Raw genomic sequence first — 26,092 nt, 5'->3', positions numbered from 1 at the left:
GAGTCAAAATGCTTTTAAATATTTTATAACATGTTATAATGTTGTATAAAGTTACAAAAATTTGTTTGGTACTGAAACTGTAAACTACACTCATCAACATGCATACATACCTCCTTAACTTCACTGACAATCCATTATCTGTTGACAGGGTCTGTTTTGCGATGTGCGACAGTTTATGGCCTATGTAAAGGAGATACATGGTGGAACATTTCGTCGTGTTGGTCTGGGAGGACTTCTTGATTCACACCAAGCTCTTAAGCAGAAGGAAAAGGAACAACAAGAGAAACTCAAGCAGTCTTTACCAATCAGGTTATATCAGTGTTTAGCTGTTAACTTTCTTTATAAATAGTAGGATTTGTTGTTGACATTTAACATATATGTAGGTGTAAGAACTATGATAATGATATCAGAATGAGTAACAAAGTGTTCTGATTGTTTCCGTGTGAAAATTAGACAGATTTTTGATATGTAAAACATTTTATTTTAGACGTGTCATCTGTGACTGAGGTTTATGTTCTTAAGGCTGACAATGCAAGTTAAAAAAATTTCCATGTTGAGATAGATAAATATATATTTTCTAAAATGCTTCCCTTAGCAATATCTTCTGGTCATTGTGTCAATGGAAGTAGGAGGCATTTTAATCCAAGCCTTGGAAACATGTACCGGCATTCTAAGGTATAAAAGGCCTGTTACCTATCAAATTGGTTATAACTATTTCGATGATGGCACAACCCCACTAATAGGTATATTGCATAAGAACATTTACTGGTTTCCATTTTGCTCTTCTGAGCAACTGAAGAACCTGGAGATGGACATTGAACACATCTGTAGTAAACAGATGCAACTTTAAGCAAATAACAGAAATACACATTTATTTACATTACAATTTACACACCTTGAGCTGTGCGTTTTGGAGGAAAAAACACAAAATATCTACAATTGAATAACTACAGCAAACCCTTCCTTGTTTTTCCAGAGTGCAGACATAAATTCTTGCATAATAAGCTTTACAATTTCCAGTTATTTCCCTTCAGAAATAGAGTTCACCAATCAAATTTTACACAATCTATTACAGTTCACCACTTTGATAGTGCTTTACTGGTCATGCATTTACACAACAATGATTGGGAAAGCATAAACATATAATAGTCATATGTTATACAGCATTTTCAGGTGCTTCAGTGACATAGTAAAATTGGTCATGTAGAATTAGTGCATCTGTTTCGGGATATATGAGATGGATTGCAGGGAGTTTGCTGTGTATTCAGTTTTATTATATTTTTTAATATATCTTTGGATAACTGAGAAGTACTGATCAGCTTCACACATCTTTAAGGTCCTCAGGTGAGTCTTTTTGGATCATTCATACCTGTAATCACATAATATACAGGTGAGTTTCACTTTGGGCGGTCAATGTTGAAATGATAACTAGTTTGACAGGTTGTAAGCCTTTTATACCTTGGGATATCTATAATCGTTTCCAGGCAAAGCTTGGATTAAAATATCTGCCACTTCCTTAGATAACTTACCGGAAGATATCATTATCATATAGGACATCTCCAAAGCAATTGGGAAACAGAAACTTTTCTTTTTTATATCATAATTAGTTCTTTTTATCTTGCATTGTCAGCTTAAAGGTCATGGGGGGTCAAAGGTTAAATTATTCTGATAATCATCAAAAAAGTAATTTTGGATGACTTACTGATTTGAAGTACCTGAAAAGGCGATATAGCTATCACTTATGGGATGTAAGTTACCAGTTATCATTGGTCTTCGTTGTGTGCACAGTTCTGGGCAGAGCACAGACTACATAACAGTGCCTCTTTTCTTATATCACAGTGAGATTTTATGAATAGTTAACATGATATATAGGAATATAATATGTATTAAGCAGAAGCTAATAAATAATTTGTTAAAATTATGATCAGGCGTACTACGTCACAGACATCCGAGAGTGGTGATGAACGTGAGACTCGGCGCTCTGTATCAGCTGCATCTGAGGAGTCTGGGAACTATCATGGAAAAACTCGCAAATCCCTTTTCAAGAAGAAGCTGAAAAAAGTTACTTCAGTAAGTACACAAATGAGATGAAAATTTGCTGTTGCATTTATTAACAGGAAATCACATGCATACAATTTCTTTTGTATTTCTTTTAATATCTTTTACATAATAAACCTTTTGTAAGTTTAGTATTGGACATTAGAGGGAAAATAAAAAAACATTGATAGAGTGTTTTGAAAAGCATTGACCTTCATCATCATTTAAATAAATAACTCCATTAGTGAATGATCATAATTATTAATATTGCCAAATATCACAGTCTCTTTAGATTGTGATGAAATACCTTGATAGGTTTATAGCTCATAGCCCGAGTTGCTATGTAGGCCATCTTACTTCACAGATATCAATGGTCAAGCTTGCTAATCTTTTTCTGCATTGTCAGTTGTCATTCATAGAGCATTGTTTCATAACTTCATCTCCTTTCACTACTGATATGTCGTCCGCTTAAACATGATGGTATGAATAACAACAGGAAGGAATTCCTTCTATGATTGTGAAATGTTCGTTAAGAACAATGTTGTCATATTGCCTGTTTCCAGTCCCTTGCTCTACAACAATATGCAGCAGCCAGTGACTCGGAACTGCTGGATGAAACCCACAATGCTAAGCATAACTCACCAACACCAACTTCTACAGAGGATGACTCCATAGCCAGCAACAGTACCGGGAGACGGCGCTTCAGTAAATTCCACCTTGGTATGGAATATTCTTATATAAATCACAGTATAATACAGGGTAAAGAATTAGAGACACAATAATGAAATACTGGTTCTTAGGAGATTTCAAAAAAAAGGAATTTATTTTTTATAGATATAAATGCACATGATGGAGCTTTCAGTCATTATTCCTATATAGAACTGCATTTTAAAAACCTTAGCAAGTTATCAAATGTTATATACATGTTTCATTATATTAAAGTCATCATTTGTGTTGCTGATTTAACATAATTCATCATTTCTGTTACAATGTTTACAGAGTTCCTCATTTATGTTGGTATTATTACAGAATTGATCATTTGTGTTGCTATGTTGACAGGCTGGAGACGAGCCACCAAGTCTGACCATGAAGAGGAGGCCCTCAGTGACCCACCACCTCTTGACCGCCGGGAAAGTCGCAGTGAGTTACAGTTCAACCGAGTCGCTGGTAAAGGGAAAATGTCCTTCAAGACTGCCAGTCATGCTACAGTCACATTCTTAAGTGCCAGGAAACGGATTGAAGGCGGTTTGAAAAGTCTTGGCAAACGGATGAGTAAACGAGGCAGTGTGGATAGTACGTAGGAGTAACTGTGTTGTACCAGTTTCATATGCATGAAAATATACAGGATATTGGCTTGAGCAATCAGAGTTCTAATGTGATGTTCTGAGTGTTAAGTCTATATTACAGTCTTTTAGGTGTAACTTCAGGTGGTGTTATGTCTGAAACATGTGTTACTCATTCTATTTGTATCTATTGATTCCAAGTTATTTATGTCATACATTTAGCATGGAGGAAAGGCATGTTTTACAACTTCTCCTAGAGTACACTCTAAACTTGGCATGCTCTTGTCTAGGATGCTTACCAGGTACTTCTGTCTTCTTTATTGTGTGTTTGTAATTTAATACTGATTTAAAACAAAAACAAAACAAAAAACAAAGAAAAATATTACTGAAATAGCAGGTATTGTTTTATTGTAATTTTTAAAGTTAAATGCCAAAGGTCATTGCATGTCATTATTGGATGTTATACTCTTGTTATCTTTTTGGAAATTAAGACTAGTGTTGAAGGTGGTGGTATGGCCTGTTTGGCATAAAGAAATGGATATATTTAAATTTAAATTGCCATATATAAAAATCTATAACAGGTTTTAACTTTGCAACATTTGATTTGCTTTTATATGTATCTATATATAATCAAAAGCCTATATGTGTGCTCAGGTTATTTGCATTCTGTATGCCGACGAGATTTGTTCAAGCGTTTCAAGCTAGTGATTCCTAGTGTTAATTAAGAGACTGGTATTCCCCTGGCGACTGAAGGTTCTGTATTACTTTTTTCATCACCAGCAGAGATGTACAATTTCATTTTCGAAAATCTAGCACTCTATCATGTTTGAATAATCCTTCTAGCTTAAACTCTATGTACAGACTACCAAAAAATGTTCAAAATTACCAATAGTCATAACCTAAAATTGGCTAGACCTGAATGGCAGGCTAGTGGAATTGTACAGCCTTGCTGAACACAAAAATGTCATTTATTTGAAAAGTTAATTTAGCATTGCATTTACAAACTACCTAAATGACATCTGTTGCTCGATTCTAAGACTGCTGCAGATGTCTTTATATATATAATAATAACAAATGACATCTGTGGCTCAATTGTAAGACTGCTACAGATGTGTTTGTATAACAGGGGACATTTGTCAAGTCCTAGACTGCTGCAGATGTCTTTATATATATATATAACAATGACAACTGTTTCTCAAGTCGCAGACTGCAGCAGATGTCTGTTTGGCATTGGCATGTACATGTATGAATTTAGTATTCTGTGTACATGTACTAGATACTGTGTATGGGGAAATACTAAAGGTTTTTTTCACCTGAACATTAAACAGATTTCATTACACAGAGATGCATTTGTGTTAACATGAAAATTTTGCGAAAACCTTTATTTTTGCCATATTGGCAAAGAGGGGAATCAAACAAAAGTTTAAAACTGAAGCAAAGTTTCCCCATAGACAGTGTGTTTGTATTGGACTTTGATTATCACAAATCCATGTTGAGCATTTGTTCAATGTCAATGTGATTTCTTATGAAGCTCTCTAATTGCCTTTATCATGGAATTGATGAATCCTTTCTGTACTTAATTGAAATTTCACAATGGCTACTGTCAACAATTGGGTCATCTCAAGACAATCAAAAGATCATGCACATGCAAGTACTTTTCTCTGACATCACAAGTACAGAAGGAGTTAATGTGCTCTTTTTAAATGTATGATTACATTTGCCACAATTTTCCTGATATGTATGTTCATCTGTATGATCGTACGGTTGGTGATATTGTCTTTTTTTTTGTATTTTTGCTTTAATGCTTCAAAAATACCTTGGTGAATTTAACAGTTTGTACATTTACTACCATACTTACAGATTACTTTTGACGAATCATAATGTGGTGAAATTATGAAAAGTATACAAAAAATGCAAGAAGAAAAGGTTTAGATTTCAGTATAACACATTTGAGGGTCTTTTTTTAATATTTAGTGGAATAGTGGTAGACAGTCGATTATGAATTTGTGATCTAAATTTTCTTTGTCTCCCTCTATCCTAGACTGGAAGTCCAATCAATCAACGGCAGCAGATGATGCAGAATCTGAGTCCATACTGACCAAGGAGAAAAAGCTGGTTGATCGTTTCCTGGTGAAATCAGGAATGCTAAGGTTCTCATTCTTGTTGGAGTGCTGTCATCCAGGTTCCATACCAGACCCAACGCTGGTCTCTGCCATGCTTGAACTGGTCAGTAAACATTCAGTTAACAAGGGTTTAACCAAATTGTGTGAAGTGTAAGTCCAGTATATAATATAGATATGAGTGTTGAAGATATAAAACAACAGTAATCAGCAAGGTGTATTCATGCTGAGATAATATTTATCCAGATCAGTTCCTAAGCTCAAGTACATGTCCTTCTGTGATAACAAGAAAGTTCCTAGTATATTTCTCTCTGTCCTGTGATGTTTTAGGAGGCCCCTGTGATTGCCAGAGCATCCTTGTTGTTAGAATGTGCTCACTTTATCCATCGCTGCAACCATGGTGACTGGCCAAACTGGATGCATCTGAATCTTCCAAGCTTTCGTCACTCAGCTTCTGCTTTACAAAACAGAGGCCAGCCCTCTGGCTACCGACGAACATTGACTTTACAGAAAGCAGCTGGACGTATGTTCTATGCATGGGCAGAAGTAAGTTATCAACTTCACAGATATACAGGTAGCACCCATTTTAATACTGTGTTTTTTACAATGATTTTAGCTAAGGAACTTTCAGGTGGATGACTGAAGATACAGACACTTTATTTCTGTTATCTGTTTTAGAATCTTGGTACCATGCTGCAGTACATCCTGGCTAAAGAATATGCAAGTAAGCTTGATGTCATTGGAGATGTGAGATCAGAGGCAAGGAAGCGGGAACTCAGAACCATGGATGATGAGGAGGACTTTTTAGATGAAGGTAGAGAACATTGGTTTCCAAACTGTTTGTAATTCTATTTTTGCTTTAATGAAAAACCCTGACTGAGAAGTAGCTTATGTAACTGTAGGGACGGTATGTAGACCTGCTTTGATATGAGATTTCAGATGATAACATTCAATATTTCTCCTTTACAGCAACAGTGAATGAGTCTGGCAGTAGCTGTCCATATGCTCTCAAAATGATAGCCTGTTTGGTACTTCAAGAAATAACGACATTTCTTCGTGAAACTTTCCGAGATTTACCAAAGAATAGGAGTCCTAGAAGAGAAGGAGGATGCTGGGAACGTAATCTGACAACACGGAGATGGAGCAGCATAGTCAGCAGTCCAGGGCATTCCCCAAGTTCTGAGTCCAACATGGCTGATATTCCACATTCTTCATCTGGTAAACAGATCTGTGTGGACTACAGTGTTTTCTACACAATTATTCACAATATTTAAACTTTTGAAAAGAAGCATCTTTTTGAATAAGTCCCTGTAGATTTTGTTCTGCATTTCAACTCATGTGAGAGTGTAGCTTGTCATCCCAGTATTTTGTAAATTGTTCAATTCAAACAATTTTATATCTGGTTTGTTAGTGTAACATAGTTTCCAAGAAAACATTTTGATTAAGGATCAATCTCTATAGTTTATCATTTATTTGATTTTTAGGTGTTGCTGTAGGGAGTCCAGGGGTTGGAGAAAGGAAGATAAGTTTTGCTGTCCTCGGCCATGCTGATCGATCAGACTCCTTGCACAGTAGTACAACATCAATATCTGTACTGGACCCAACCATGTCACCCCACATACCAGCGGACGAACGCAAGGGTAAGCAGATTTTTTCTTGGCTTGTAAATCCATTTGAACATCAATATTTTTTCTAGTTCCAAAAACTCTCTATGAATGGCCATTTCATGTTGTTTCCAATTTGGCATTACTGATATTTGATTTTGAAAAAGTGTCTTGATGCTGTTTACTGTAGGTCGAAGACTTGCTCAGGGGAGACAAAAGTTGTTGAGGTACAATAGACGAGGTTCTACACATAACACCAGTTTTCGTCATAACCGAAGCTTCCGACTGATGAGACAAACAGAAGGAAGTAAGTACCTAGAATCATCTACAAGCTGTTTTTAAAAAATTCTGGGAATAAATATTTGGTGTTGCGATTATTTTAATACCAATTTTATTTAGTCACACAAGTATCGATTATTTCATGACACTGGTGACAAAAGAAATAAGGATAATTTTCTTTTCTAGGTTTAAAACGTATTGGCAGTGTGAAAGGAAGAAAGGTCAGCAGCCAGTCCCTACAATCTGGAGGTGAACGATTCCAAGAAGAGGACGGAGTGGATGACATGGAATCTGTTCTGAGTGATGAAGCAGAAAGTGGAGCGGAATACCAGGAGACAGATGACTACAGTCTCTGTCAGAATATGCCTTGGATAAAGGTATAATTACAATAGGATTTATGGAAAAAAGGCACCTTGTTATAGGAATAACACTTACCTAGTAGTGTCTTGATACATTAATCATATTGTCTACATCCATTTTGTTCCAATGAAAGTTTTGATTCTGGAGATTTGAACAACTCATACTTGGGCTAGTTATGGATCACACAATTGTTGTATACAAAATTGCCAAACAATTCCAAGAATCATGTTCTATCAAATGAATGGCAGAGACAGTACTAAACACTATAAATAAACCACACTGATTCAATACTTTTACATATACCTGGTATATGTTTCAATTTCTTGATTGAAATGTCTGCATGTAATGACAGATTGATTTGTGTTTTGTTTACAGGTAGTGGTACAGTTGGCAAATTTGTCAAACTTCATTTGCCCCCATCAACACTACTGTCATCCCAATTGCTATGAACGACAACGACGCTCCTGTTCTCGTCTTGTGACTGCAATGCGAAAAGTCTACCTATCTACAGAGCATGACCCGGAAACTCTTGACAAAAGTAAACAAGGTCTTCATACAGACTTTTTGAAGGAGAGGCTCAAGCGAAGAGTGAGTAGTCTGTAAACTGAAACATCATGTAAACCAGAGCTTAGAGTTTAATAGTTAGGAATGAAATAAGGAAGAGATTTCAGCAGATGTTTTATTATGTTTTACTGTAGAATAAATTAGGATATCTTGGCATCATCTGCCAAGCAAGCAAAAGGAAATTGGTAATATATAGAGACTTAAAAAACAAGGTAAATGTTTACATTGATATTAGGTGGTAGTTAAGACAGGGGCAACTGAAAGAGGGACATTACATTGAAGTTTGAGTGGGTAACTGTTTATATATTTCAGTGTTTTGTAAATTATAGAGAGTTTATTAGGATGTTTTCTTGCAATTAAAATGTTAGGGACTTGGCAGTAGTTATTACCCCTTCTTAGGTAAGAGGGGAATAGTAGTAGTATGGTAGCAATAATTGTCTGTGTGTGCATTTGTGCATTCATGCTTCCATTTGTGTATGTGTGTCTATCTGTGATAAACTTATGTACAAGAAATTTCCTGATTAAATTGTAGTGACCACTTTTTGTAAAAAAAAAAAAAAAAAGCTTGCGTTTATGAGTCCATGGACAGATTTAGTTATTCACACCATATTATCAGCCCACCAAGATCTACACCTGATTGGATTTTGGCAGTCCTCAGTCAAAGATCAACTGCCCTTGGCCAGTTTTAAAATAAAAAGGTTAAGTACAAGATATCTCACGAACCCCTTAATCCCACAATAGATTCAGATCAGAAGAGAAAGATGAGGGGCTGAGGAATACATCTATGTGAGCCTCTACTCACTTTGTTTTCATATCATTTGAAGTTATGAAAATAGTCAAGTGCATGAATGTTAGATAGAATTTGTATTTACTTACATTCGTTGAACTTGGTTGTGTACATTTTGTTTTATTTCAGGAGTCCATTTTCCAGCAAAGCTCTCCAACAAAACGTCGGGAGAGTACACCACTCTTGGAAAAAATCAAAACTGATGTGTCTATGAGCAAACTGAAGATGAACTCTACCACAGTGAAGAAGGAAGAAAAACCAAAGGAAGTAAAGGAGGACACTGCTATCATGAAGTACATCACTTCTCAGGTTAGTCTCAACAGAAAACCACCAAAGATAACAATGTATGTGATTAATGAAAGGGAAAAACATAATGAAGTCAAGTTAAACAGTATTAACATATATTTTTATAAACGTGTATTTTCACTTTTTGACCAGGTCCAGAAGTTGACACAATGCCCTATGGGAATTCTGGCCAAGGCAGCTCCTATTTTGACGGAGGACAATTTGATAGACATCCTTCCTGTGGCCTGGGAGCTGATGCTGGAGACAGACCAGGAACTGGCTGCTGCTGCAGGTAACCCCTGCTTATCATCACCACTGTGTCATTGGTGTCTATAAGAAATTTTGAGAGGACATGTGGGAAGGGTTAAAGATTTGTACTTGTTACATCCTTTATATGAAAGCAAATGAACTTCATTAAACTTTCTCTCGTTTTTAAGGACTTCTTTCCTTCTTATTGTCAATCTTGACATTAACGTGTTGTTGACATTACCATGTTGTTGATATTACAATGTTGTTATGTTGTTGACATTACCATGTTGTTGACATTACTGTGTTGTTGACATTACCGTGTTGTTGACATTACCATGTTGTTGACATTACAATGTTGTTGACATTACTGTTGACATTACCATGTTGTTGACATTACCATGTTGTTATGTTGTTGACATTATCATGTTGTTGACATTACCATGACATTACCATGTTGTTGACATTACTGTGTTGTTGACATTACCATGTTGTTGACATTACCATGTTGTTGACATTACTGTGTTGTTGACATTACCGTGTTGTTGACATTACCGTTTACATTACCATGTTGTTGACATTACCATGTTGTTGACATTACTGTGTTGTTGACATTACCGTGTTGTTGACATTACCGTTTACATTACCATGTTGTTGACATTACCATGTTGTTGACATTAGATTTGTTTGGCATGGTTGTGTATTTGTGCAGGACACTTTACTCTGATCTTCTGGATCACATGTAACAGACCTCCTGTAAGTTGTTAGCCAAGAAGATACCATCTACTGCAAGGTGACCCCCACCTCATAATGACCTTGGCTGTTGACGGGGTTAAACACCTATCAAACATACAGACAAACAATAATTGTGTTATGGTGTCATTATTTCCAGTGCTGTACAGGTATTGTTCTTCTTTTGTAGCATCTGTGTTCCTGTTGTCATCAGTGAAAACCCCAGAGAAGGCACATGCTTTGATCACTAAGGAACTGCAGCATGAAGAAACATGTCAGAGGATCAATGCTGTTCTCAGGTAAGTACTCATTCAAATTCATCAGCTAAGACTGTTAACAAAGTTCTCAGCCCAGACTTCTGAGAGTACCCTCTACTCAGATTGTTGACAAAGTTCTCAGTCCAGACTTCTGAGAGTACTCTCTTTTCAGATTGTTGACAAAGTTCTCAGTCCAGACTTCTGAGAGTACCCTCTACTCAGATTGTTGACAAAGTTCTCAGCCCAGACTTCTGAGAGTACCCTCTACTCAGATTGTTGACAAAGTTCTCAGCCCAGACTTCTGAGACTACCCTCTTTTCAGATTGTTGACAAAGTTCTCAGTCCAGACTTCTGAGAGTACCCTCTACTCAGATTGTTGACAAAGTTCTCAGTCCAGACTTCTGAGAGTACCCTCTACTCAGACTGTTGACAATGTTCTCAGTCCAGACTTCTGAGAGTACCCTCTACTCAGACTGTTGACAAAGTTCTCTGCCCAGACTTCTGAGAGTACCCTCTACTCAGATTGTTGGCAAAGTTCTCAGACTGTTGACAAAGGTCCAGACTTCTGAGAGTACCCTCTACTCAGACTGTTGACAAAGTTCTCTGCCCAGACTTCTGAGAGTACCCTCTACTCAGACTGTTGACAATGTTCTCAGTCCAGACTTCTGAGAGTACCCTCTACTCAGATTGTTGACAAAGTTCTCAGTCCAGACTACAGTGGACACCTTCAGCTCAGACTGCTGACACAGTTCTCAGTCTAGACACCTGAAGGTACCCTCAGTTCAGACTGCTGGAGCTGTCTGCAGGCAAGACTCCTGAAGGTACCCTCAGTTCAGACTGCTCAAACTGTCTGCTGGCAAGACTTAAGAGAGTACTCATGCCAAGTACTTAATGCTATACACACTTTTGTCGGCCTCCAAGCAATGTATAAATCATTTAATGCTGATAGTCTGTTAACTAAACTTGTAATGATGTATTGAGAAGACAGTTTTTCAAAATTTGTGCACACATCAAAGTATTGTATATATCTTTTTTCAGATTTGGAGTTCTTTGGAAATTTAGACATCAAGTTTGGCCAAGAATGGAAGATGGTGGAAACATGTTCTTTAAGGTAAATGTGAATACCATTTTCTTTTGATGAGTTTTTCTTTAACGTTCAACATAATTTCTATCGTTTTAGAACTTGGGTTAGTATGAAGATGTAAACTTCTGGAAAAGAGTTACTGGGATATCAAATAAGACTCTTAACAGATAGCTGAATAAGAACTGCTTATTGATAACTTGGGGACTCTTAATGTTGTACATGCTATTTGAAAGTATACCTCTCCCAGCCTCCATATATTGGAATGGGAAAGGTTACCTCATTGGGAGATCAATACTTTTAGTTAATGATGGCTAATTGAGCATTGTACCTCCATGTGCAATTATTACATTTTGTATGTAAAGATTATTTGATCTTATAATAGCAATCATACATTAAAATATGTAATGAGAAAGAAGTTTTGACAAAAAGTGGATTGTACATTACATATTTAGCATTTAGATATAAGTGTGAAGGTGTTATCTTATTTTCTTATTGTTGTTTTTATTAGATTATTCTGTTAATATACCACATAATTTTATGCTTGTGTTTTAAGCTGCCACCACCCAACATAGATTTTACACTTCCTTCTCCGACCATTGGTCTGCCCAATCAGCTGGTGGTAGACCCACCCTGGACACCTCACTTCAAAGCCAAGATAGAGGAAGTGACTGTCAACCAGGAAGGCACTGTAAGTCTATTTACCTTAGAAGTAGGTGTCATCGTTGCTTGTAGTCAACAATTTCTGAAATTTTTTGTTTATAATTGGTGACTGATCATCGGAACAAAACAAAGGCAGCATGAATTGTCAAATATAAGGAATAAAAACAATTCAGAAACTATAGAATCAGACTCTTGAAAGGTATAGCCTGGTGGTAGGTATAAACAGTTGGTAGTTATAGAAAAGTAGTCACAGACCTGCAGTAGCTGTACTTGGTATATGATAGCTAAATACAGGTACATGTATTAGCTATAAATGAATGGTATATATATACAACTTTTGAGATATGAACAAAATTTTAAAAAAATTGAAAATCAAGTTTAATATTTTATTCAAATTCCTGATAGCCTAAATGAAGCTAGAAAAAATTTTGTATTGAAACTGAACTCTGTTTAGTATTAAGAAAAAGTTAACATATGTAAGAAATGCTGCAAAATCCTTTTACCAAGTATTTTTTCACTTGATGAATTTCTCTGTGATACTCTCGCAGAAATCCTTAGTTACTGCAACCACCACACGTAGAAAGGAACAACAGGAGATGATTCGGAAAGCTCTCCAGGCTGAGGAGGAGAGAAAACGTGTTGGACGTGAAAATTTTCCAATGACAACTGTGTCGATTACCCAACTTGCAGCCTATGAACCAGCTCTTCACCATGCTGGGGAGGAACATGAGGAAGGTATAAGAGTATTCATTGGACTAACAATCTTTCTTCCTTTAACTGCAATGCATTATACTATACTAACACAACAAACTGTATTGTGATATTTCAGTGTTTATTGGATACTATAGTCATAATCAAGGCTGACATATGCTTCATTCAGAGATTAAAATATTATACCAATTTTTCTATTATTAGTCTTTGTTTGTTATTGATACAGTATGAATATTATCTAAATATTTCGTAACAATAATGGTTATAATTTATGATTTTTTCATAATTATTAAACTTTTGGGAAGTGTTTTAATTATCTGTCACCACTGATTAAAATTATTGCTAAATCGATCTTAATCTATACCCTCTATTAACAAGACATAGCATGAAAATTAACCATGTTTCTTGTAAATTTAATGAAAAATCAATCTGGCGTGGAAGCGTAGACTGTTTGTACTACTGAAAGTTGTTAGAATGTTTGTGACACCCATCCTTCTGTAATACCACCCCATGTTGCTTTCTCCATTAATACTGTTTAAAATACTGTGTTTGCTATCTGTTGTCGTGATTAACCAATTCAGTATTGTACCCAGACAGGAGTTACCTTCCCTTACCTGACAATGTATAAATGTAATGATAGGCAAAATACCTGTTTGTTCATCAATAAAACATCATTTGAATTCCACTTATTTTATTCTTAAAATTCGAAATGTCAGTTCTTTGATTTTATCATTAGATTTTTTGAAGAGATACTGTAAAGTATGTTTTCACCTAGGGAGCATCTTATCCAAGAATCACAATGCAGGAAGATAAAGTATGTCAGGATTTACGATCAAGATGTCAGCAAGTTATCGTCACTTGGCAACTAAAGCATGAGATACATATCATTTGTTTAATTTTCTATCATTTTAATTATACTAATTAGTAATGATTAAGATGTTACTAAAGAAAGTATTGTGCGATATTTTTACATCATACTGAGTATTTTATGATTTGTTGATTACTTAGGAGAATTGGACATGAGGTGTGTGCTATACAATTGATATACTTACTGGATTCTGGTTCAGACTTTCAACCAAGTTTTCTCAAAAATTTGAAACAAAGAAAATAGTTCAGCATGCTTACAGGTACATATGTATGAATCTTTCATCTTGAACAAATTTGATTAAACATGGTCTTTTTGTGTAAAGTTTCAGATATTGATTCAGGGATAAATATTATATAAAATGAGAAAAAGGGATATTTTTCTTATATTATTTTAGTTCCATAGATTTTGCTGAAATATTCATGTAATTTTAAATAAACTCAAGAAAACAGTACCATATTTTAGTTACAAATTATTTTTAAAGTACACAGAGTTAGGGAGTTAATCAAAAATTAAGAAAAGGTAATTTTTTTTTACTTCAAGTAAAGCTTTAATATTTCAATATTAATAAGATGTTTGTGTTAGGGATGGAATGAAACTGGGGCAAGTATCTTATCATATGAAGAGTTTTGAGAATTTTGTAATATTTTTTTGTGTTCCCCTTTTGTCCAAGAATCACTTGTTTTTATGCCTTTATGTCCAGTGTTTCTAAGCCTACTAAGCTGAGTTTTAATATGCATATCATGTCTAGTTCATGCTATGTTTGTGACGAATATGTGTTCATCCTGAATCCCAGAAACCATTCCACCCATCATCACATGATGATATAGATTGTTAGATAGGGTGGAAGGGTTACCCCCATGTCCAATTCTCCCGAAGTTTTGTTCTAACCTGAATATGATGTTTACTTATCAAGTGTTACCAGCCTGAATAACAGAGATCATCTTCAGCTAAAATTCTGACAAACAATTTTCAAAAAAAATTATCGAAATGTTTGGATTATCTTTTTATCTTTAAAATCACACATTCATTGATATGAACATGTCTGACACATCGCAGAAGTAAACAGGGTGTCAATCTGAACAGTTTTGATACTCTTGCATTAAATAAAATGGATTTTAACCCATTTGATGTGCCAGTATCTCAGATCACTTAATGTTCATTTTTGAAATGATAAATCAGGGTTTTCCTTGATGATCTCTGTAAGGCACCCTAACCTTCCTGCGTCCACTCCACATGTAATGCACCTGCTTCTGATTTTGTCCTAACTATAGCTATCATACCTGAGGAGCTTAACTTGGCTGCACGACGTGTTTCCCTTGCTCCCGTCAATCGTGCTAACGTCCAAAGTCGTAGCTTGTCCTGGAGAAATGGTAGTGTGCATTGGGCCAGATTTTTACTTGAAGGTACAAACACATGTTTTATTTAGTCTGAACATTAATTGGCAAAGTGCTAGCATCCAATGGAGAGCACTACCAGTTGTAGATTTACATCTTTTTATTTGAAGAAAGTACAAATCAGTCGACATCCTGGAGAAATGGCAGTGTGCACTGGGCCAGATTTTTGCTAGCAGGTATAGAAAATTTTCTTCAGATTCATAGCGAAATGATATATATTTTTTTGTTATGATACAATATACATATTGTATATCATTGATTCACAAACCATTGCAGAAATCACAGAATTTTTAGCAGTGCCTTTGAAGTATTCCATCTTTAATTTTATCTACTTTCTATATGTGCTTAGATTTTTCTTGGATAGTGTAGTGATTACTACACTAAAACTTGAAAAAAAAAAATCTGCCATTAAACTTAAGCTTTCCACTTTGCAAGTTACTATTTCTACCTTCTGATATTAATGATATTAATCGCTACAACAAAACAGTAAAGAATTTTGATGAATTTGTTAAAATGATAACAGGTAATTTGATTACACTATAATAGCTGCAGAAATGTTGTTGCTACAAACCATGTAGTAAGCAGATTTACTGCTGATTCCACTGCAGACTCATTTTCCAGTGATGTTTATATTAGGGAAAATGTACCCAACCCCAACATCTTTGATCCACCAGAAATGAAAGCTTCGCTGCACAGCCCCCGTCCTTTTTGCCCAGTTCTGTGTACCCAATATGCACTAATAATTACACTATACCTGTCAAGTGAATAACTCCCTGTGGTACTTTGCCTCATACTGTGATATATACACAAATATCATCTCTATATATAAGTATATGAAATGGCTTGTAATTATTCCTAATATCTATATATATTGTTAGGTTGTAATATTTCCCATGGTGTGATTTGAAGTATGCATAAAACATACTTACTATGTATGTCTGCACTCCATATACTGTTTGCAGCTGTAGTTTCACACTGTGTAACATTTTATTTGTATTATTATATGTATCCTTTCGGAGGAGAGTGGGTGGGGAGGTTGAAACACACTGTACTACAAATTTGTATATTCCAATATTGTTGAGCAGAAGATATTATTGCTTCACTAAAAAATTCACAGTCTTTTTAAAATTCTTATTAATATGTGCACAGCAAATTAATAATACTATAAAATAACACTGCATTTAATGTATTATTAACGCAATGCTACAATATTAACACAATTCTGTCTTTATGAAATATGATATATGTGATTTTGAATTAATCAACACATGTGCATGTTTTTTGTGGAGTAAAAAAGTTCTTGATGTAACAAAATGTATTTGTCGCTAAAAGCATATGTTAAACATATTGTTTTTTCTACATGATGCAGATTGTGCTTTTATAACTTCTGAAATGTTTATATGGTAATAGGACCATATAACATACATACTGATTCCCTTGCACACGTCATACAATGCCACATTTTCATCGACTAAGTCATCAACAGTAGAAGTAATCTTTGCTTAACTACATGTCAGTAGTCCTGTACTAAAAGTGTAACATTGATATCTGTACAAACAGTAAGTCGTGGTGTAAACTCATTTGACTTGGTCCAAGACAAGCTATCCACAGTTCATTCACACACATCTTTATTCTTTTCACATTTTTGGGATATTTGAAGGACACTTATGTGACAAAATGAACATGAATAATGGTCAGTCATTATTGACAAGCCATTACATTACCAATATGATGAAACCTATGATAGTAGAATTTTGTATAGCACAGATTCAACAAGCCCTTTGTAATGATATATGATGATTCATTGGCAATACACATGCATTGGTCACATATTAATTTGACGGAGGTGACATGAGAGTGGTCACATAAATATCACACAAATTCCTATCTGATTTGACTTTAAAAACCAGCCTGAAGAAAATTGCCATGATATGATGGATTATATAATACATATTAGAAATATTTTCTACACAGTAAGTGCTTTGACAGACACAACACTTAATGCTTTCCAACCAAGATCATCTGATATGTTTCTGTACAATGTGAAGGATTTATATAAAACACACAGAAACAATATTCAAAGAGGTAGATGTTGACATCAATGGCATGTTTTACATCAGGTGAAGAGGATCGCACAGAACACACACATCATATGCAGCTGGCTCAGACATTCTTCCCATCATGCATTTGTGCAACAGCATTACCCATATTGCATCTGTTGGATGACCAGGATGTTAATGCAGATGGCATATCAGGTATGATTGGAGTTTCTATCTGATAGATAAAATGGTTTCTCTTTTATTCTGTTAGATTTGGCCCTGTCTCAAATTGACTTATATTGAAACTTCTCTTTTTAACATGTAAACATTTTTGAAAAAAAAAAGTTTTGGCAATGTAGAAAGACACCTGTCTTACAATTAATGATGATGTCATAGTGGGACAACTAGACTGGTGGTGCCAGATAGAGACATATTAGACCTAGTAGGGATTGGATAGTTGGACAAATTGAATGGTGGTTATCAGATAGAGAGATATCAGACTTCATGAGGATGGAGTAGCTGGACATCTGAATTAGTGGTTGTCAGATAGAGAGATATCAGACTTCATGAGGATGGAGTAGCTGGACATCTTAATTAGTGGTTGTCAGATAGAGAGATATCAGACTTCATGAGGATGGAGTAGCTGGACATCTTAATTAGTGGTTGTCAGATAGAGAGATATCAGACTTCATGAGGATGGAGTAGCTGGACATCTTAATTAGTGGTTGTCAGAGATATCAGACTTGGTGGAGATTGGATAGCTGGACAACCTTATCGTGTTACATCTTACCATTTGTTTTGTATTACAGTGGCAGAAGTTGCCGAGAAGGTCATCTGGACGTGTATTGTGGAAGACCCCATTCTCTTTCTCCGACACTTCCTGGAGAAACTTACTCACAAGGACAAACAGGTCAGCCACAAGACACCCTCAGATATCAAAAGTTGTGTATCCAAATGTCCTTAATGAGACTAAGTGTCTAGGTATCTGTTTGCAAAGAATATATTTATGAAACCTGTCAGACAGAGGAAAAAATGAAAAAGAACCTCGATTTTACATTGTTATTAAGTTTAAAGATCAGCATCAGCCACTAAGGGAAACAAATGTTTTGGATGTTGGAAAGGTCATGATAGGATCAGCTATCATACTTGTTAGGTTGGAATGGAGATGGGGAAAACATCCATAACCCAGCTAGTTATGGCCTTAGATAGGGTGTTATGTGATTAAGTAAAAATTGTTGTGATCTGTCTTACGTCTTTGGTGTCAGAATATTAGCTCTCTTGTTTTTACTTCTTAGCCTAGAATTTAGTGGACTGGCATAATAATTTGTACAATGTATCATCCATGTAATCCCCAATTGATTAATACAGATGAATAGTGTGCTTAGTAACGGTTAAGTGTAAATATTGTTATTTATATATTTTTAAGGAAGCAGAAATTGGGGGAAATTAGACATAATTGTGTTTTTAAATCCTAAAATTTTATATTTTCTGTGTTGTAGGAGGAACTGCTGTACTTGTTAAGGAGGATGGTGCTGTACTTTCAGGATCTGCCCGCCCAGATGGCTCACTCACTCTACAACTATTTGGTTAGTACAACTAGCTCAATAATCATTTCATAAAGGTAAATTATTTCCTAGATATTTTACCTATTACATTATATAACAGTGTTTCTTGATGCTCATGTAAAAGTTGATATAAAACAATGCCACATTTCTGTTACAGACTGGCTATGTCATGTTTTATGTTCGGAGTCCCTGTTCTGGTAGTCAGGAAGCCATTGCTGGGGCCTTAGGTCTCATCTGGCAGGTAAGGATTGTTAACTGTGTCTGATAATGAAAATCAATTCCATTCTACATTTTAGACTTCTAGCTACTTAGACTTAGGCTCATCAAATTCTGAAATCTTGGTTTTGAGTAAAATTTAAAGAGACAAAATGACATAACTGAACCAGTACACTTATGTGCAAGCAGTATTGATGTCAGGGAATATGTTGTAATCACTGGACTTTGTTCCTATCAAAATCAATGAAAGTTATGAGGTGTGCATATAATTTCCATGCCTATATGCTTACCAAATATGCTACAAAAGTATATTGACATTTCTGACAATGAAAGTAATTTCTTTGAAAGGTGGAATGCTTTAAGAAAAGTCATGTTCATAGCTGATGAGATACTGTGTGTCATTTTCACAATGTTGATGTCAAGAGAAGTAAAACTTGTCTTTGTTGTAGGTGATCCCTAGTGTAGATGATCTATATTTCAAGGATCTGAAGCAGACTCTAAAGAAGGAACAGTGTGATGTAAGTGTCCACATTAAGTGACTGTAGTTTCCTGATCAATAATGATGTCACACCACACAAATCAATAGTGTCTGATCACCTATGCCAAACATTGAGGTACCAACAAGATAAACTTAGGAAGTGTTATTGTGTTGACAAACTCGTGAACAGTCTCTTATTTGCCACGTAAAAATTCTTCTTCCTCTTGTTGATATCCCCATATCAAAAGATTTGTTTAATGTTTTACAGGTTGTCAGTGTCTTTCATGGGTAAAAATGTCTTCCATAACTTGTTAACTACTATAGATTAGATGTATCCTTTCCTTTTGCATCAGGTTTTGGATAATATTGGTGGGAAGTAATTTGACATTGTACATTAAAGAGAATTCCCTAAAAGTATTTATTTTTGAATGATCTTACAGAATGGATATTAGCCTTGGTAATCATAAATACACCTTCAGTATGATAACCTGTATGTACTTTATGAAATTGTTTGAAATCATGGATCAGTCATTAACATTACCACAACCAAAGTCTTCATAGCACCATTTATCACTGACAGGTTTTATTTCAATATATAATACATTGATGATATGTTGGTGTTTATCTATTTAGAACAATTATTACCAAATACAGTGATAAAAACTGTGATACCTGGCATGGAAGGATTAACCTAAAAAACATCAAACTGGTGTTTCAGTTTCACAAATTGATGTTTTAACAAGATGACCAAAGATTTAATTGAATTCTTATTCTTGTACAGAGAGTAAAACAACTTACCATAGAAATTGTCCAGAAAAAGGTTTTCTCTAATGATAAGGCTATTTGTGTGTATAATACATATTCTGTTTGACCAGCTCTAAGAGGAGACAGGAAACTACAGATAATGCTGAATTTGTTTCTATTGCAGCCATACATCATGATATCAGCCAATGTGCCCAGTGCCAAGAAGATCATAATTCATGGCACTGATCAAACTGGTATACCATCTCAGCTACCCATACATGAAGTAAGTCGTGTGGCATTCATTATCATGAGTAGACATTTTAAGATAGTTGCATACTTTGGTGTGTCTGAGAACAATAAAGACATGATGTTGATTTATAAAACCCACCAAACATACAGTTTAGAAATGGTAGGAATAATTTCTAGAAATAAAAAAAATTATTTGAAAGGTTAGATATACCACATGGTGACATGTTTTACTTCATTTTCTGACATTGCTTAATGTTGCAGAAGTATTAACCAAGTCTGTTTTTAAAGAATCACAAGTGAAAAAAAGTGTTCTTCACTGATAAAACAGCAGGTATTGTTAAAAAGGTTAACCTTATATATGTGTGTGTTTTTTATAAGATACACTAAGGTATTTATCAATGATTTTCTCTCAGGATACCCAGTTCTCCCAGATTCTCCAGGAGAGTCTGGATTTCTTCAATGTACCAGAGGATGAATATTCTTCCTATTTCCTGGTAGATACCAAGTCAAGTAAGTCTTCATTTACTCTTATCTAAAGAATTGGCATGGGAGGATAATGATTTTTATAGAAGATAATTACTTCTAGATATTTTTGAAATAGTTTTATTATGTATTTCAATTTATTTTTTATAACTAGTACATGTCAAAGATAAATATGAATCAGCATTCTGTAAATATCATGCTCATTCATTTTTCTTTTTATTTACTCGCATCATGTTTTTATTATTAAATTAACTTTTGTTATGCTCCCCAAAAATTTTCAATGGAGCATATAGTCGCCGTCATGTCAGTTCATCTGTCTTTCCATCCATCCTTTCATGTCTGGAGCATAACTTCCCCTACAGTTAAGCTTTAAATATCTTGACCAGAGTCTAATTTTGCTTGCATTTAAGGAAGGATAATTATTATATATAGGATTAAACTTGGTGTATATATTGGTCATACATCTACAGTGTGCAGTGTACCAATGATAGGGCATGCAACTTCTTAATGACAGAGTTATTGCCCTTGTTAAAATTTTCTTGTCAGGAATATAACTTTGCCTACAGTTAAGCAAGAATCATGAAAGTTAGTGTATGCATTGATGATACTAAGACAATGTGCTATATACCAAATTCAGGGCCCTGGACCTCTCACTTACAGAATTATTGCGCTTTGTTTAAATTTTGTGCCCGGAGCATTACTTTGTCTGGATATTGAAACATGATGTATAATCAGTCATACAAAAGAAGGTGCAATGGAGCAAAGTCTCTGTCATGACTCCTCAGTTATTGCCCTTTGTTTAAATTTTGCTGTGCATTAAGATTTGTATCATTAAATTTGTTTTATACATTGATAATATTAAGAGAATGTGCAGTATATCAAATTCAGAATTATAGCCCTTTGTTGAAAAACAGTCAATGTGTCCAATAAAATTGTTTTCAGGGAGCATCCACCAGTATCATTGATTCTCTTGTTAATTTAGTTTAGTAAATATGAAAGATATGATAAAAATACTAGTGAATGAATGGTACTTAGCAAGTGGTGTTAATTTTGTTTTCATCTTAATATGAAATATGGAAACAGGAAACCAGGAAGTTCATATTCATAGCCTTTACCAAGTATTCCTTGTTTGACTATAAGATATGTAGGATTGTAAATTAAAAAGTTTAATCAAATATTTAGAAATCTTTTTGTTTTCTTTATTTTCAGACCAGATTCATAACCTGAATGCCTATGTGCGTGATTTCTACTTCTTCAGAAGGAATGTCTACCCCCAGCTGAGCCTTGTCAAAATGAATCCAGATCATGCCTTCCAGAGTTTGGAGAAACAGGTAGGGCTATAAGCAGGTAGAATAGTATAGAGCGAAAGAAAATTGTATTTGTTTCCTTTCCCAAAGTATATTCTGAAAGTCCTTTTTATTAATTTGTTTCTGGGTACTAGGCTTTGTTTTTAATGGATGTTTGGTCTTTTTTATTTCCATGATGATTTGAATCATTGAATTTAAAAAGAAACACTAAAATTATATATATATATATGGTGCATGTATATGATAACTTTATCTATCTTAACATGACAGGAGTAATTTATTTGTTTACCTGTGAAAGGAACAAGACCGCTTTATACCATACTTGAAATAATATCAAAGAAATGAGTTTCAATTTTTCATTATCAGGTTCCCCATATTTTGTAGGAAATACTTAACATTATGATATAACACATCCATTGTTAATAAGTATTCTGTCTTGATTAAAATTTACAAGTTCTCTTTACAGTTATGTGTTTCTGTTTTAGGTATTTGAAATAATTGTACTCACAAAATGTATGTGTTTTATAGCTTATTTTAGGACCTATGTATGAGATTTGCTTTATCTACTTGCAGGCTTTTATTCTGAAATTTGTTGAGATCGGCAAGGTCTTATTTACTCATTCTGTGCTCAAGAGTACAGCTTCACATCAGATGCAGAATCATGTCTCCTTTTTACATGAAGAGTTTTTGAAGCAGCCATCATTTCCACGAAAAGCTCTGGAAGCAGAGTTTGGACTGTACCATGGAAAATGGGGAGAGGTAGGTTGTGGATCATGTCATACTACAAATGCTTCTTAAGTCAATGATTGAAACGGAGATGTCATATTGGGAAATAATGATCAATGTTTCTATCTTTGATATCAAATTCAGAATTTAAAAGCATAGGAAGATACACTTCTTTTATATGTGTGTAGAATATGTAGAAGATTTGAACTGGTAATATATATGTAATTTATGTAATGAGTTCTATACCTTCAAATAAAATTCATATGGAAATTAGATCTGTAAAGATGGCCATGTTCAATACATTCATTGTATTTATGATAAAACTGTTTTATGAAGAGTCTTGTAAGTAGATATTTACACAGTCATTGATAATTTTCAGTAGTACACAAGATTCCATCTCATTATACTCTCTGTATATTGAATGTTATAGGAGCTGTATGGCCTGGATACTCTACATAAACTCTCTTGGGTTAAGGTAATTATTTAACCATAATCTTACATAGAAGTTGAAAAACTCAAGGTATGAGTGATAAAGAACATAAACTAATGATTTGATAAACAAAAGTAAGATGTATATGCACAATTTGTTACAAGTTTTATCGTGTAATCAGTCTAGGTTTGCTTTTTATAAGGATAAGATTTAATCATTGTTACCTGAGACTGATTAGAATAAATAAATACAGAGTTACTTATTCCTTTCCTGTTGCTGCAGTTGATGTCAGCCATCTTTTCATCGATGACGAGTACATTTTCATGGACAAATGATCTGCAATTGTTCCTGAATGTGATTAATGGTTGTGTGATTTTACACTGTGAGGACACTGCTTTACTCAGGTTCTGTCTGTCTACTCTCATCAACACATGTCGCCACTTCAAGCACATTTTCTCCATGAATGGGTAAGCCATTGTGACTCCTGTTTCAAGTTCCTATAGCAACAGATGGGTCAAAAATTGTGAAAAATTGGCAGCAATCTTATAACTGTAATTAAGCCCACCCAAATAAATTACTGTTGATAAAAATAATCTACAAGTACTATTGTCCAGTTAAAAGTCCACCCCTGACTTTAAAACAGAGGTACTATTGGAATTATTTACTGTCACCATCAAGGTTATGAAACTGAGTCGTGAAACCTGACTATCTATAACTCATGATCATGGCACATATGTCATTTTTAAGATCCATATATATTTGTAAGAATGATGACTTCTGTTAAACAATGGATACCCTGTCAGTTATTTATTGACAGTATCTTCAAACAATTATGAGAAAACTTCTTTTAATAGTAGCAAGAAGTGTGATATATAGGTTTTACATATTTCTGGTTTGCCGTAGAGGTATTTACCTGTGTGAAGAAAAGAAAATTAAGAGTCATGACACATTACTTATATATGAAAAAATACTATATGAAGTTTGCATTATGTTTTTGAATTATTTCTACTTTATTAAATAGTCGCTCAGCTGGAACCATAGGGTACTATAGGTTTGTGAAGTGTCTGTCTGCTCTTCCATCCTTCTGCTATCTTGTATGGGCCCTATCGTCTACAAACTAATCGCATGGGATACCTGAGTTAGATGGTGTATCATATATCAAAAATAGGTCACATTGACCTTCATTTTGACCTCTGACTTACATTAAAGAAAAGGTTTGTTTGGGCACTGTCTTCTACACAACTGATCACAGGAACTTAATACTTGGGATAGAATTTCACCTTTTTGAGACAGTGTGTTATGTATCAAAATGTAGGTCAGTCACTTTGACCTACATTATGGCCTTTGACTATCCTCAATATTCCAAGGGTTATGATAATTTTCACTTATTGCACCCCTGGAACATTTCATGGCATAATTTAAGATTACATGAGCAAAACCTTTTGGACAAGAAGAAAAAAAAGTAGTTAGATCCTTTGATGTACATCAAACAAATCTCAAGATCACATAATGGTATATTGTACTGGCTTTAAAATTTGACATCGCTCCTTTTAAATCTTCAAAAGGAATGTATCAGCCTGTGATTGGTCAGTTTTTTTCCCTAGAATCAATCAAAATACTTCATTTGTGCTTTTAATTTCACCATGACATGTGTTCAGGGGGTGCAGAAAAAACGAAAGTAGTTGTAACCCCTGGAGTATCGAGGCTGGCCTTTGACCTACATCAAAGGAAAAGATTGTCCTTGCTCTAGTTCCCAAAGCTACTAGTCACTGGAACTTCAAACTTGATGTATGGGTTCAATTTCTTGTGACACTGGAGGACTGTAATTTGGTAAACTGACTTGTCTGATTTTCATTATGAATTTTGGTTTAACAATAGGTTCCTGTACTTGATGCCTACACTGCTGAAGATGTATAGTAACAACCAGCCAAACCCTGTTCTGTGTCAGGCCATAGAGTATGTTTGTAAACAGTTTTACGTCCTACACAGGAAGCCTTTCATCCTCCAGGTCAGTAACATAAGATATGATAAACAATACTTAATCCTCCAGGTCAGTAACATAACATATGGTAAACAGTGAATTGTTTATCCAGAAATTAAAGGATATGTATTTAGTCATATTGTCATCATGATGATCTAAAAGTGAGAGTGATAAATTGATTGACCTGGATTAGTCCAGGCAGATTCTAAGCAACACTTTTTAATAAGAATTTGGTACTGGTTGTTGTAGATGTTTGGCAGTGTGACTCCACTCTTGGACATGACCTCTGAAGATACAGGACTTGTAGATTGCAGAAAGGTAATTACATTCTGGGATATTCAGATTGACATATACATGTAGGTTGTGTATTTTATCTTTAAGAAATGAAATGGATCTTGCATGCTTGGGAAAACTGACAAAATGATTTGGATGGATTTTTAGATACAAGTATGTACGTGTTACAAGAGTGATATACAAGTGAAAAATTGTTTGACCTATTATACCTTTAGAAAACCCAGTATCTCTTATTCAGCCTTATACATGGTATCCTGATACCAGTGTGTTCAGACAGGTACTGTGTCTTTTTGACCAAATATGCCTATA

At 34.8% G+C, this 26,092-nt stretch overlaps 1 protein-coding gene across 1 annotated transcript in view; it reads left to right on the top strand.

The window, feature by feature from the left end:
- Window positions 1–26,092, top strand: part of LOC132546388 (protein unc-80-like) — a 49,255-nt gene that overhangs the window by 6,373 nt on the left and 16,790 nt on the right. Inside the window, exons 8-39 of the mRNA XM_060210103.1 lie at window positions 149–309; window positions 1,929–2,061; window positions 2,601–2,757; window positions 3,097–3,330; window positions 5,362–5,546; window positions 5,771–5,986; window positions 6,119–6,254; window positions 6,410–6,658; window positions 6,925–7,080; window positions 7,235–7,351; window positions 7,510–7,700; window positions 8,059–8,271; window positions 9,164–9,343; window positions 9,473–9,611; window positions 10,488–10,596; window positions 11,593–11,665; window positions 12,192–12,326; window positions 12,847–13,033; window positions 15,149–15,280; window positions 17,392–17,526; window positions 18,120–18,220; window positions 18,810–18,896; window positions 19,033–19,116; window positions 19,541–19,609; window positions 20,498–20,596; window positions 20,976–21,072; window positions 22,255–22,376; window positions 22,926–23,111; window positions 23,509–23,553; window positions 23,791–23,975; window positions 25,387–25,516; window positions 25,739–25,807. Of these exons, the coding sequence (XP_060066086.1) occupies window positions 149–309; window positions 1,929–2,061; window positions 2,601–2,757; window positions 3,097–3,330; window positions 5,362–5,546; window positions 5,771–5,986; window positions 6,119–6,254; window positions 6,410–6,658; window positions 6,925–7,080; window positions 7,235–7,351; window positions 7,510–7,700; window positions 8,059–8,271; window positions 9,164–9,343; window positions 9,473–9,611; window positions 10,488–10,596; window positions 11,593–11,665; window positions 12,192–12,326; window positions 12,847–13,033; window positions 15,149–15,280; window positions 17,392–17,526; window positions 18,120–18,220; window positions 18,810–18,896; window positions 19,033–19,116; window positions 19,541–19,609; window positions 20,498–20,596; window positions 20,976–21,072; window positions 22,255–22,376; window positions 22,926–23,111; window positions 23,509–23,553; window positions 23,791–23,975; window positions 25,387–25,516; window positions 25,739–25,807 (4,512 nt within the window). The remainder of the gene's footprint in view (window positions 1–148; window positions 310–1,928; window positions 2,062–2,600; window positions 2,758–3,096; window positions 3,331–5,361; window positions 5,547–5,770; window positions 5,987–6,118; window positions 6,255–6,409; window positions 6,659–6,924; window positions 7,081–7,234; window positions 7,352–7,509; window positions 7,701–8,058; window positions 8,272–9,163; window positions 9,344–9,472; window positions 9,612–10,487; window positions 10,597–11,592; window positions 11,666–12,191; window positions 12,327–12,846; window positions 13,034–15,148; window positions 15,281–17,391; window positions 17,527–18,119; window positions 18,221–18,809; window positions 18,897–19,032; window positions 19,117–19,540; window positions 19,610–20,497; window positions 20,597–20,975; window positions 21,073–22,254; window positions 22,377–22,925; window positions 23,112–23,508; window positions 23,554–23,790; window positions 23,976–25,386; window positions 25,517–25,738; window positions 25,808–26,092) is intronic.

The sequence above is a fragment of the Ylistrum balloti genome, unplaced genomic scaffold (genome assembly GCF_031769215.1).
Source record: "Ylistrum balloti isolate Yb309-2 unplaced genomic scaffold, AGI_CSIRO_Ybal_v1 Utg369888, whole genome shotgun sequence".
Lineage (NCBI taxonomy): Eukaryota > Metazoa > Mollusca > Bivalvia > Pectinida > Pectinidae > Ylistrum > Ylistrum balloti.
The sequence above is the reverse complement of the archived record's forward strand: the minus strand, read 5'-3'. Positions and strand labels throughout refer to the sequence as shown.